This window comes from Haliotis asinina, chromosome 5 (genome assembly GCF_037392515.1).
Source record: "Haliotis asinina isolate JCU_RB_2024 chromosome 5, JCU_Hal_asi_v2, whole genome shotgun sequence".
NCBI classification, from domain to species: Eukaryota; Metazoa; Mollusca; class Gastropoda; order Lepetellida; family Haliotidae; genus Haliotis; species Haliotis asinina.
In genome coordinates, this window is record NC_090284.1 from 68,459,182 (window position 1) to 68,473,411 (window position 14,230).

At 38.2% G+C, this 14,230-nt stretch overlaps 1 protein-coding gene across 1 annotated transcript; it reads left to right on the forward strand.

Annotated features, from left to right (window-relative positions):
- The first annotated feature begins 41 nt into the window (after positions 1–41).
- Positions 42–11,860, forward strand: LOC137285125 (putative ZDHHC-type palmitoyltransferase 6). Its single transcript, XM_067817345.1, has 9 exons — positions 42–300; positions 1,264–1,510; positions 3,014–3,146; positions 4,035–4,213; positions 5,061–5,297; positions 5,738–5,820; positions 6,165–6,257; positions 7,663–7,769; positions 8,938–11,860. The coding sequence occupies exons 1-9, from the start codon at positions 147–149 to the stop codon at positions 9,409–9,411; spliced, it is 1,707 nt and encodes a 568-aa protein (XP_067673446.1). The 5' UTR covers positions 42–146; the 3' UTR covers positions 9,412–11,860.
- The last annotated feature ends 2,370 nt before the right edge of the window (positions 11,861–14,230 follow it).

A 14,230-nucleotide genomic window follows, 5' to 3' on the forward strand; every position in this document is an offset into this window, starting at 1 on the left:
ACCAATGAAATTCGTTGTTGCAAATAAATTATGCACTTCCTGTATTTATTCAAAATGGCGACGTAAATGATAAATTTAGTGTTATGTAGGAACGTTTTATTCTTTCGTTTGACATTTGCTATTAGCAGACACACCATTTGTACAAAATGACGGACGATCCGATGAGGTTTGCCCACAGCTTGATACCAAATCCAAAAATACCTCATGATTATAATATACTGGCCAATGCTATCTCAAACTGTTCAGGACCGGTTGTTCACCAGTTGTTGGAGCAGAATCCAGACTTGGTGAATTTAAAGGGTATGGTGATTGTTGCTTCACGTATTGTGGTAGAACACTTTAAGTGCACGAACATAGCCGATCTAACGTAGCCTTCTTTCTTGCAAATGTTCTACAATCTGACTGTCGAGTCATGAAGAGGCTTTTCACCATATTGGTCACTCCAACTGTGTGCCCCGTCACAGTTCTCTCGACAACAAGCAGTTTGCAGTCAACTCCTAAATAGGACAACATTTCTGTCGTCAGAGAAACGTGAACAGCTGTAACATTATCAATATTCCGAGTGGAAAGAGTTCCACCCGTACCCTCCTCTTTTTACATACAATATTTCCCTTTTCCCCTGTGTAATGTTCCCACTCTAAAATAAGTTCATTGATTGGTTTTTGTACCTGTTCTGATTTACACATTGTTTATTGAATGTATATTTAGGGTGAGGTATGCATGTCAGTTTGTAATTTTGGTTTTTGGTAGGAGTGTGGTGTGGGGGGTAAGGACGGAACTTTTACCTTACGAGTGTGTTTGAAATTATGTTTTTATTCAGCATGGTTAGTTTTAATGCAGTTTTCTTTAGAAGCCTGGGCGTCTTACAGTGATAGAAGACTTTGTTCAGTTGTAACAGAGTGTCAAGCAAATGTTTGACTGACTTGCATTCTGTGACTGAAGACCAAATGTACTTATCTTATGTACAGACCCTTGCTAATGTAATTATCAGAATGTAGAATTATTTCCTATCCAGTTTCAGGGAACCTATCTGTCAGAAAACGAGATATGGAAGGACGCAATAATTTACAATTTATTTAATATTTTTTGTCCCAACTTCATTTACTAGGTTAACATTTGGCTTTAATAATCTTAAAATTAATGAGTTTGGTGAAGGAAGGTTCAGGGAAATTTGGGAAATAGGCCTTGTATTTGCTATGAATGTTTCACCATGCTAGATGAGCCAGTATTCTTATTACTAGTCATTAATGTTTTCATCATCAGCATGGCATGGCCAGACCGCTCTACACAGAGCCTGCTTAGGGGGAAATTCTGACATTGTTGGGTTGCTGCTACAAGCTGGAAGTAATCCAAATGAACCTAATGACTTTGATGAGACACCACTACACTATGCAGCCAAGAGAGGGAATCTGCAAGTTTTCCAGATGTTGGTTCAGTTTGGAGGTGATGCTACACTTGTGGACAAGAATGGAAAAGGGATGATCCATCATTCAGCAGAGACTGGGACTGTGTGAGTAGAAGATGTCTAATAGAGACATTTCAAAACTGTTTGCTAGACGTAGTCAATGTTAATGTTTTTCTGTAAAGAAATGTGTTTCAAATAGGCCACTGATTGGTTTCTTATCTGTCCAGAAGATATTATGTAATGACTATCAGAGACAAGATCATGTGGAATCATGACATTTTACTACAAGTGGTTCATTCTAAATTGAAGCTATAGGAGTGCCTAATGGTTAAAGCGTCTGCTGATCATGGTGAAGACCTGTGTCTGATATCGCATATGGGTACAAGGTGTGAAGCTCATTTCTTGTGTTCCCCGTCATGATGTTGCTGGAATATTGCTAGAAGCAGTGTTTGCCCAAGGCATGAACATTTAGGAGTCATCATGACTAACTGGTTTCAAGAGAGGGAGTCATGTATATGATTTTGAGAGTTAACTTCAGTTTGGAACTTTCATCAAGGCATCAATTGTGATTGTTAAATAACAACAATAAAAACCAAAGTAAGGCAGGTCAGGTACTTAATTAGGACTTAGCAGTTAACTGGCAAACAATAGACTAATTAGTTAACAACAACAAATTACAAGGGGGATGAAGACTTTTGTGGATGTACAACTTCTTTCTTGCAGTAAATGCAACGTTTTGGTATAGATTCTAACACTGTTATCAAGCAGAAATATGCACAACATATGCACAAGGAGAAATATACATGGTGGGGATGTGAGTCTATGCAATAGGGGAGGTTGATATACAGTGTGTTGACATGAAACTTGTTGTGATAAGAGATAACGAAGCCAGTGGGCAAGGGTGGGTTATTCTTGATTAGGTTTGATTAGTTGATCGTAAGCCATAGGAATGTGGTAACCTTAATCTCTGTTGGTTGTCGGACTGAGTCTTTTGATGTTGATTGCCTCAAGGAGATTCCCTGTCTTGTAATCTGACTGGTTGGTTTCTAGGATGCTGATGTTGTTCCAAAGTATGGCATGGTTTGGGTGAGCTTGGATGTGGTCAGAAATGGCTGATTTGGAGTCTTTTTTCTTTAATGATGTCTGATGTTCTTTGATTTGTAGTATATTCATAAAAGTCTCCAGCCTCATCATACTAACTTCAAAATGCCACTGAAAGACGCAATTTACAAGCTTAGATATTCCGAACTATGGGCCCACTAGCATTGCGTTAACAATGATGCAGACTTGTGAATTCAATGCCTATTTCACATAATTTGTGTGTCAAATACACAAGTTTTCTGCATCAGAGCAAACGCTGTAAAAGTAACATCAAACCATACTCGCTTACATATAGCACTACTGTCTTCATTTAGAATATGAAGGCTAATCTTGGCAACTAATCATCTTTATATGAATAAAACAAAACATAAGAGACAACATTCGAATATTAAATATTAAGTGATTTTATAGATTAGTTTGGTCCTGTGTGTAATAGACATAGTACAGAGGAAAGATTTCATTAGTACATTGTGATGTGCATAATATGACTCATCCTTGTGTTTCCAGATATATGCTCCACTATCTGTGGGAAGTTCAGCAGCTAAACTTATCAGATGTTGACTCGAAACTTCTCACACCTCTTCATATTGTGTGCAGACATGGACAAGTGGACTCCTTGAAGTATCTTCTCAGGAAAGGGGTAACTTCTTTGAAAGTTCCTTAATCTATTCATGTGTACCTTGTATCAGTTTAACTTTAATAGAACAGAGAAGAATTCTGATATGCTTCAGTGAAAAATCAAAGGTGCCAAAAGTACCATATCAGATGATAATATGCACCTTTTTCATTTTGTCACAATGTGTTGGCATCTCTGCAGCATTCTTTTTCATCTGCCCCCTTGTTACAGAACAATTTTGCATTACGTCAAAATGTAACCGACATCACAATGCATGTCAACTGTCATCGCCTCAAACAGCCTCCAAGAGCATGAACCGTAGACTACTCTGTTGCATTGCGTTTATTGGTTTGCACTGCACATTTCAGTTACGTCACTCAGCTTACATCACTGGTGGAAACATTATGTTCATGTTTTCCAATGGATGTAATGTCTCATTGTTTGACTCACAATTTTACAGTGACACACTAACATTCACAATGTTTACATTCCTACAATGCAATCGTGAAATGTCACTTGACTAGTCAGCTTCATCTTGACGTACTGATCTAAACTTACTTTGGCAGTAGTGTTTTATTATGCTAAACATGGTGGTAGAGTGAACTGTATTTCATAGCATCAAATGTGTTACCATTGGGACATCATCTGATCTATGTAGGTATTTCTTTTCCCGTGCAAGTATTATTTGTTATTAGCAATATCACATGTACACCTTAAAGCTTCTTACTCCTCAGTGGCCATATCATCTGTGAAATACAAGGCACTGCCACATGGCAAAGTTATGACTATGTTCATGTTATTAGCATGAAATGGGAAATAATCTGTTCCGATGGGTCTTTTGTGGCCATTAGCTGCAAACTTAGAACCAGATCAAGTCTAGATAACTCCCTGACTTGTGTTTTCTTTCCACAGAGAAGCAACCTGTATGCGAAAGACTGTGATGGCAACACGGCACTGCACATAGCAGTCCAGGAAGGGCACAGCTACATGACCTGGCTGCTGCTGGAGGTCATGGGGAGCAAAGTGTTAAACTTCACCAACAACGACGGTTACACTCCATGCGATCTGGCAACAATGAGAGACAAGACAGGGTAGGAGATAAATAATTGATCTGGAGAAATTATTTCTGAGCCAGTGTTTTTCATTCAGTGAATCATTGTCAGCTTCCTGGTCATAAAACCCAAAGCTGCCTATGAGGGTTGCTAGCATGTTCTTTGTCACGTTACCACCTTGTTCAGACATTACAATAATTTACTATAAGGTTAACACAAGCAGATTTCAAACACTTGCCTAAGTCACTTACTCAATGTTTTTGTCACCCTGTGAAAGCTCTGGTTGTAATCTTCAGAGACCTATGCATGAGAAAGCGGTGACTAACAGGATTGGATGGTCAGGCTCGCTGACTTGGTTGACATGTCATTGTATCCCAGTTGCATAGATGAATGGTCATGCAGTGATCAGTGGATTGTCCTTTCCAGATTCAATTATTTACAGACTGCCACCAAGAAGCTGAAATATTGCTGACTGTAGCATAAAAGTATTAAAACTAAATTAATTTTTTCAAGAGGTGATTAACGGTATTGAGTAATCAGGCTAGCTGACTTTGGAGACACATGTCACCGTGTCCCAGTTGTGTAGGTCAGTGCTCATACTGTTGATCATTTGATTGTCTGGTCCAGATTATTTACAGACATAAACAGCAATATGACATGAATTGATTTGGGGTTAGAATATAGATTGCCAGCAACCTGTGTCTGCTCTAAATGGATTTAATGGTCATAGATTAATAACTTGTCATAATATGTCAATCAAATGGTCTAGACTCGATTGTTTACAAGCTACTATGATATAGCTCAAATACCGCTGAGTGAGGCTTCAACAACAAACATACCTTAAATTTTCAAGACACTGGTTGATGGTGATCTTTTTGCCAACCAGGCACAAGGAACTAGTTCCCTTATTGAAGCAGTTTCGGAGGAATCCTACAGCTCACCCCCGTGGCCCTGTGTTGAAGTGGTATTGCTACCTGCTGCTCCCTGCTGCTGTATTTGCTGTGTCAGTTTTGGCGTCCAGGCTCTTGATGGACAAGTATCAGGGTGTAGTTGTGTTTGGTGGCATAGGGGCTCTATTGTTCCATCTCAGGGAACAGATGCACAGATTCACAGACATAAGCAGGTGAGGTGGAGAGATTTTAATTCAGTTATTGTAATACTGGTCAAGACCAGTTTCATTTCTTGCTATTTGGTTAACTGTAAGGAGCAGGTGGGAAAATATCAAACTCACACCAAAATTATTGTAAGGCATGATTTGAGATAAATTGAAAGATATAGTACTCTCAAAATGAAAATTATATTGGGATAAACATAACAAAAATCTGATTGTCAAAAGCAAAAAAACAGGGTTTCCTTTTTTGTTGTTGTTTTAATTTTTCTATTCACATTTATTTAGGTATAATGCAATACAAGAATAAACCTTGCCTTGGCTTTAAGTACAAAACATTTAATGCAGATAATCTGTAAAATCTTTTGAAAGAATTGGTGAAGCTGTTCGATCAGCTTCAGATGTCTTGTTGTTTACATGTGGGTGTCATTTTATGTTTTGTCTGGTGTCTCCAGGTGGCCAAATCCTGTACATGCTGGAACGTTTGCAGCTGGCCTCTTCCACACCGCCTTCTACTTCTTCGTAGCCATCATGCCTTGTATCCTTCATCTAAACCACTTATACTGGGGAACCCTGGGCATTGAAATCACGTCAGTCCAAGGACCTTGCATAAATTACTTGCCATGTATTGCAAGATCAACTTTGTAACTAAACCTGCACTAGTTACTTCTTGCAGTTTCTTACAACGTGAAACATGCTGCCAGACAATGTTGAAACTGTTATCACCTCCTGATTTTGCATGATATTGTTTCATCAGGTTTCATCTGTCCCTTTTTATTTTTGTATGCATTAAAAATACAATTATTTAACATATTTCTTATCTAAATGCTGTCTGGTTAGCTATTTTAAATGTACATGTGAATAAACACTTGACTTCATCAGACATGACACAGCATTTCTATATCATGTGCCTCACCCCAATGTATGCAGTTGGCCTCGTCTACCTCTACTGCACAATATTGTTCACTGATCCAGGTACGTAGACCTACATAACTGCAACTTGGCGGGATCCTGGCTTAGAACAGGTTTTCAACAACTTACGCTGATCATAAGAGGTGACTTTACAGATCAGTAAATCAGTGTCTTGGTGGATGGCATGGAAAGTTGCTCATGATATCCATCACTGGGTTGTCTGGTGCATGTTTGATTATTAAATATCAGCCATGTAATATTGCTGCGTGTCACATTAAACAACTAACACATGTACTTAGCTGGAAAGAAACAAATATTTTACCGTCTCAGATGTGTTGTTACTGTTTATGCTGGACACTATTTAGACAAGATGCAGTCCTTTAGAGAGTCATCAACAAGATGAACAGAGACAGAATATGGTTTGGTATGTGGGTATATAAGAGGCAACTATGCTTGTCGTCAGAGGTGACGAACAGGATTGGGTGGTTAAAACTTGCTGACTTGGTTGACACATGTCATCGGTTCCCAGTTGCGCAGATCGATGCTCATGCTGTTTATTGCTGGATTGTCTGGTCCAGACTCAGCTATTTACAGACCACTACCATATAGCAGGAATATTGCTGAGTGCGGCGTAAGACTCACTTACTCACTTGCTTCAGCTGGATATTTGATGCGACTGAGAGAAAGTTTTGATACTGTTAGATCTAACAAGACTTCCTGTTGACAAGTGTATAAATGACGACTGGTAATAGGTGTGAAATGGTAAGCTCTTACTGCAGTATAGTATGTGTTGCAGCACAAGGCCTTTGATTCAGTTTGTGTCAGTTCTGTATATGAAATATAACATCAAAGAAAAATAATTACCATACTCTTTGTCACTCTGAATGAAACTGTCATTTTATGACTAGATAGATGAATGGTACAAAAACTGAAAATACCTACGTTTTGGATTGCATTACGGAATATCAAACCGAAGACAAAATACAGCAGTTCTGCTCATACCGCAGTATAGCGTTTCATCAATAACTGATAATACCAGGATCACGATGATAACAAAAGCCTCTTCTGAGCATTTAACTCTTCATCCTGTTTTCTGCTGGTGATTATTGTATTTACTTTAGAAAATAGGTGAAAATGCTTACAATATGAAATGTGGAATGAAAAAACTAAAGTTGAAAAACCTGTTTGATAAAAATTACACTAGGATTGCACCAAGTGATTTTTTAAATTTTCAAAAAACTGTTTGCAAAGTAGTTGTTGTATACCTATCTGGTGTGTATGCTAAACGTATTCATACACAACATCATCAAAGTTCTGAGTAACCAGGTATTTCAACATCATGTGGAGATAGCCTCCATACATGTCATGTATGTATGTGGTGAAAATTAGTCCCTGTAGGTATGTATTGACTTGGCCTGTGTTTGTTGCACCAACTGCTCTGCGGCATGATATGTATGTCTTCCTCCAGGTTCTGTATCCCAGTCTGATGTAGATGAGAAAACACTGAAGCCCCTCACCATCCTTGACCTAAGTCACCCTGGGAAAAAACTGGAGCAGTTTTGTATATTCTGTGAGGTGAGTTGTAGTGTTGAAAGCTTATTGAAAACTCACTATTGATGATTACTTCATTACGAACAAACATTCATTGAAAAATAGATTTAGTCATTTTCCAGATTTTCCTATCTGGGTTGTTATTGCAGGTATGTATAACATAATGCAGCTTAGTACTTTAAAGTGATGACCAATATATAATGAACATAAACTTCCTGGAGCCTTGAAGAAACAATCAGTCATGATTTATCAGTTTGTGAAGTGAGTTTTGTAAGAATTAGACATGTTTTCAGACCCCGACAACTTAGAAGATATGTTCCATGGCCTAGCGTCTCAAAGACTAAATCAGTAGTTCCAAAATCATTTGTGTTCCGTTATGAGTGTGATTGATTGCTTGGCCATTTGGTCACTGCAACCAATCTTCGATTATTTTAATTAATCGGAACACCACTAGTGAGTTCTGTGCAAGCTACCCAGACATCATCTGTGTGAATCCTGCTCAAGATTTACTTACTGATCATTCTCAACATATTTTTATTAGAGTGTTGTAGGCTCATGTATTAGTTATTTCTGTGGCCTTCTGAAGCATGTCCCAAAACCCACAACTTGATCAAGAGGATTGATTTTGAGTCCCGGGCACGTCCTGCCAAAGGTAAAGAGATGGTACCTGTTTGTACCCTGTCTTGCAGTTGACACTGAGTGGGCTCAGTTTCAATGTATTTTTTATGAGTCAGGTATCTGTGTCAAACTGAAAGATGGTGACACAATAGGCTAGCAAAATAAAATTAGCTTACAGACTAATATACCAGTACAAAGACCCAGATGCATGCATGTTGCAATATGGGTGCTATGAATGTAAACACAAGACAGCATCTACAGTACATGTTGTTCCCTGCCTGGTGTTCAGCATTAATAGGTATAACTGGTCAAGTCAGTGTCATGTGTCTGAGAAGAGTATTCATGCGTAACTACGGCATGGTATCTCAGTAAAGTGGCACTATAAAACCAGCCAAAGTTTAAGCTACTACAAGAAGCCACACTTACACAAGTAAGTACAATTTTAAACCCTATTTCATCTCGCACATCAAACTCACCATTAAAACCCTTTCAACTCAGCCAATGATTGTTGGTAGGATAACTGGGAAATTCCATAATTCCAAATGTTTGACTCACTTTTCACATTGTCGTGCAGATAGTGCGTCCTCCTCGAACCAAGCACTGCCGGCTGTGTAACAAGTGTTTCCGTGACATGGACCATCACTGTCTGTTCCTGCTGCAGTGCATTGCACAGAAAAACCACCTCCGCTTCGTCTGGTTCATTGCTCTCACCATCATCGCTATGGTGATCTTCCTTGTCCTCTCAGCTGCACAGCTGTTGGAAATATACCCAAAACTGACAATATTTGAAATGGGCATCACTCTGTTTCACACTAATGCATGGCATCTATGTCTAATAGGACTCAACATGGCTTCCATATTCTGGGGCGTCAATTTACTACTTTTTCAATTCCGGATGGTTGGGAATGGTTTTACCACGTTTTATCAACCAAAACAAAATGTGGATGTTCTCACATCTATGGAGAAGTGTATGAATGTTCTGTATTTTCTTCTAGGTAAACGACCTTTTGCAAGAAATCCGTTTTTAGGAAAGGAAATGAATGTATAAGAAATCACCATTTTATTGCATTGTGAAGCTTTGTACATTTGTCAGGAATTTGTGGTTTTCCTGACAACCAACACAGTGCTTATGTGAAAGTATTTTCATAAATATTGTGGCTTGATATCTATATGCAATGAATAATAAAAAGATGAACTTGCCTGAGAGCAGTTATGTTACGTGTTACTGATATTTTTTGGCTGTTTCCACACGTCAACATAACATACAGCAAGCAAGCCAATGCTGCTTTGGCTGTGTATGATTGGTAGGAGAAAGTCAGCTCGTAAAACATTTCAAAACAGGCAGCATTTTGGGGGGGGAGGGGGGGGGGATTGATAATGTTTAATCGAAATGATTTTGGGTTTTGATGCCACAATGTTTATGAAATTATCAGTATTACAGATGCTTCTGTGGCAAAACGTGTCTGTTCTGTCTAAATATGCATTAAATGTTATGAAGATGTGATCTTTTATTGAACCACAACCAGCTGTATGACAATATTCACAAATGTCATGCTGGAAGGCTAATATGAGACTTGGGCCAAGAAAGACGTGTGATTGCTTTTCTTCACACTTTTAATATTGATTGAGTATTTTTGCCTTTGTTTACATTAAAACCCTAAAGTTTAAAATTTACCTGAACTATATATTTTGTACATGGGTTTTGAACCATTTATGGTTATTCAAAGTTTATCTCCATGATTTGATGTGTTGGTAGTGTCCTCTTGGAAATTAAGAACTTGCGCACAGTGGACCTGGTAACACACTGAATGACTGCATTGCTAGATTGGCAACGCTCCATTGGATAGATCCTGGTATAGGGCTCGGTCGTGTATTCAAAGTATTACGAAACTTTGTGGATTAGGTCATCAGGGGCAGTATGCTAGAAAAAGAGACCCGTCACTGATATGACAAGAAGACACTACAACAATATAGACAGTTTTCTGGATCTAATCAATAAATATTCATTTACCTGTTTCAAAAGTAAGGGACATAAATAAATCTCCATTTAAATTGAAACACTAACATCGCCTTCCAAAAACATTTTATATTTACTTCCATAAGATGCTGGGTCATGTTTACATTATGGAGAAAGACCTACAGAGTGTGCTGTGGTGGTCCAAAATGGCTCCAGTCTGTGTGGTGTGGACAAAGGTCAGGGCCCTTATTCCCGCAACGGTCGTAGCCTTAAGAATTGTTAACTTTGATCATAGCCAATGTGTTAAGAATGGGCCCAAGAAGTTTGTAGGGCTGCGAGAATAGCTAGTCTTGGCCTCATTTCACAAAGCACTAAGGTGATCCTAAGTCACTAAGGTAACCTTAGTGCAATGATGAAGAATGTTGACCTTAGTAAAAGTTGCTTCGCGAAAGTAGCCCATGGTATCTACAGTCGGATGTGTTGGTCCGGTATTGTGTATGAAATGTTTTATCCAGACTGTGTACCCCAGCTAAATACTGATCAGTTCTCATTGCTGGTTATAATGCTTCCATCTTGAAGGTGCTTATTCTGAAGTGTGTGCTGAATTACTGTCCTTTGTTTAGCTTGTGTAACTGTACATCTAAAATCTGTTTTGCAACAGATGGATGTCCCGTGTAAACCTGAGTGAGCTTGAGTGTTGTATTTATAACCTAGTTTCTTGGTGAAACATACAGCTTTATGGATTACTTCTTGTAATAAAGCTGTATATTTCATTTTTGATTCACCAACTTACAGAATGCCCAGTAACCCGATTTCTTGTTGTCAGAACTGAAAATTGATGATCACTTCATGATACAGGCTGTCCTAAGGTTTGAAATATATATGTGTATTAAATGTTGATTAGATGATCACAATGTCAGCCAGATGTGCTGACCTAACTGGTCAAACCTAAAAGCTGGCATTGCACTTTCTACATGACATACAAGTTGTACATGTGCATTGTTCATCAACGTTCATGCTGGTGTATGGTCAGCACATCTTTTCACCCAAACAATGTTATATCTTATATTCATGCGCTGAAATGTATGTACGAAATTCAGTGATACATCAGCCATGACCACCATTGTACTTGAAAGCCACTCGATGGCTGCCACAAATTATCCTGGGAGGAGAATTTTCCATGGATCCGTGTACTTCCAAGGATTTCGATTGCACTGGGGTCTTTGGATCTGATATTGGGACCTTCCGGCTCATTTTCATTTTTTTTTCACTCATACCTATTCTCATCTCTGATTATCCTATTTGTTCCAGATTGTCTTGACATTTTGTAAGCAGTGTAAAGTGTAAATCTTCATGTATCAAATTTTGATTGTTGAGATTTATTTCTTCAGTGTATCTATGCATGTTTTTGGTCATATTGCCAGAATAGTTATATACATGTACATGCATTTTAGCACAATGGCAAAGATGACAGTCTGAGCCTTGAAGGTCATTTGCAGCATGTAAAGCTGGTCAGCATAAATTGAAATTTGACAGCAAACAAGATTTTCAGTAGTTTGTGTTTGTCACAATGGAATAGAACTTGTTTTGTAAAACAGTCCTTGAAAAAGGAACCAGCCTATTTATGCACACTATGAGGAAATAGATCAGAAGTCTCTTATTTTTTCAAAATTTATATTGTTGGGTAGTATATATTTCATTGTACAACCCATGGTGCTGAATTTGAGTGTTTGTTTAAAGTTTTACATGTTCTGAAGAATATATTGTTTATAAAGAATGGTCTAAAAGTCTCATAGGCATACAGTACTTGCAGAGGCCTTTGTTGATCACATGACATCGCATGTGAACACTGTTGGTTTGGGCAGTCATTCAGTCAATTTGAACATAGAATTTAAAGAATTCAAGATTAGCTCATTAGATGGTTTGTTCCCTTATCATGTTTTCCAGGGTTACAAAGTCATTAGGTCCAAGGCGACTCTGCTTGTCATAAGAGGCGACTAACGGCGGGTGGTCAGGCTCGCTGACTTGGTTGACACATGTCATCGGTTCCCAGTTGCGCAGAACGATGCTCATGTTGTTGTTGATTGGATTGTCTGGTCCAGACTTGAATATTTACAGACTGCCGCCATATAGCTGGAATATTGCTGTGCGTGGCGTAAAGCTAAACTCACTCACTCCCTATTAGGTCCATCATCTCAGTGTTGGTCACTGGTATGGTTTCTATAGTGGATGATAAAATCTTTGACTGCGAGATGACAAAGCTGGAAATGAAGCAATACTGCACCTACATGTTTGTAGTGTTTATTTTTTTTTTCATCACTTCAGTGAAACTTGTATACTTGTCAGATGCTTTCATACCTGGATCTGATTGGCAAAATCAGCTTCATGCACCATTGTGATTTACTGAGGTGGTCGTCATTTCTAAGCTAGTAGTTTTTTTCAAGGTAGATACTTGTATGTGCACACTGCACCACATACTTCATTTACTTCTAATGACAATGATAGAGGTGGCATCAGGTGACTGAGAGGCACTGGTTTTGTGTTTCCTCTGTATCCAATCATACAGCCTCTCCCTGGGGCTTCCATATAAGAAAAGATGTAGATGTGACAAAACACAGGGGCAGAACTACCATTGTCAAAACAACTCCTTGCATACACATGCTTGTTGCCAAAAGGCTGGACAAGCCAATATAAAGCTTTACAACCTACCAGGCTTGCATGAAAAAATTGGCTTGCTGTGTGCCTGAAACAGATTGGTGGACTGGCAGTCAGACACGCCGACTTGGTTGATTACGGGTCATTATGCCCCAAAGGCAGGAATCATTGCTCACAATATCAATCACTGGATTGTCTGATTACTTGCAGGCTGCAATCATGACTGTAATATTTCTGAGTGAGGTATTAAACTGAAAACAGAAACAGTAAAGACAGCAGTTATCATTTTTTCCCCGTTATTTTCAGTATCCCAACATTTTTTAACAATTTCAATACATAAAATCCTGAAAATTGTTGGTCCTGCTTTATATGATACAAATAATACCAATTAGGGTTCTTGTTTCATATCATTCCAACTGTTTACACCTTAGTGTATATCCTGTATATATTTGTAGATAGTGAAATGCGTGTTCAGTCTTGTCCATATGACATCATGGTGTGATGTTGTGTATCAGGAGATTGTTGTTTACCTAGTTGTTGTTAACTTCTGTTTTGTGATGATGTCAGTGGAATTGTTTACTGTTATCCCCCACATGTGATAGCATATTGATATGCATCGTATTACCTGCCGATATAATTTTGTATTTCGTAGTCCTTGTGGAATATACAAGCAACTGCAATCATTACAACTTGTACGATTCACCAAAGAGTGGTGCATCATGATTATCTTTGCCTCAAAATGAGTCTCAGAGTTTTAGTTTATTGTTTGTGTAACAACAATATTGACAATCTTAGTTTGTGATGTAGTCCTTCACAACACAATAGTCAAATATAAGGACAATATCATTTGTATTAACATAAATGTGATGAACAGACTGTAAGAAGATCACAGCATTTGTACTGTAGTCATGTGGAACAATCGTGTGTTCTTGACCTTTTTTTTGAGTAGTATAGTACATATGTGGATCTCTTGGTGGGTTCTCCCTTGTATATTGAAGGTAAAGTAGGAGTGTGTTTTTTACAGTCCGCATCAATCTTTGTTCAAGCAATTCAGGACTGTTTTTTTATTTTTTGTAGTTTTGTAGTGATTTTCTCCAGTGAGAAGATTTAAATTTTACAAATAATTGTTCATGTATTATTTTATATTTACAACCCTGAGAAGTAGAGTATTGCTATAAAAGATATAGTGCCATTTTTCATATAATTATTCATGGACAATGTGCTATTTTTTGTATACTTTTAAGAGATGTAGGGT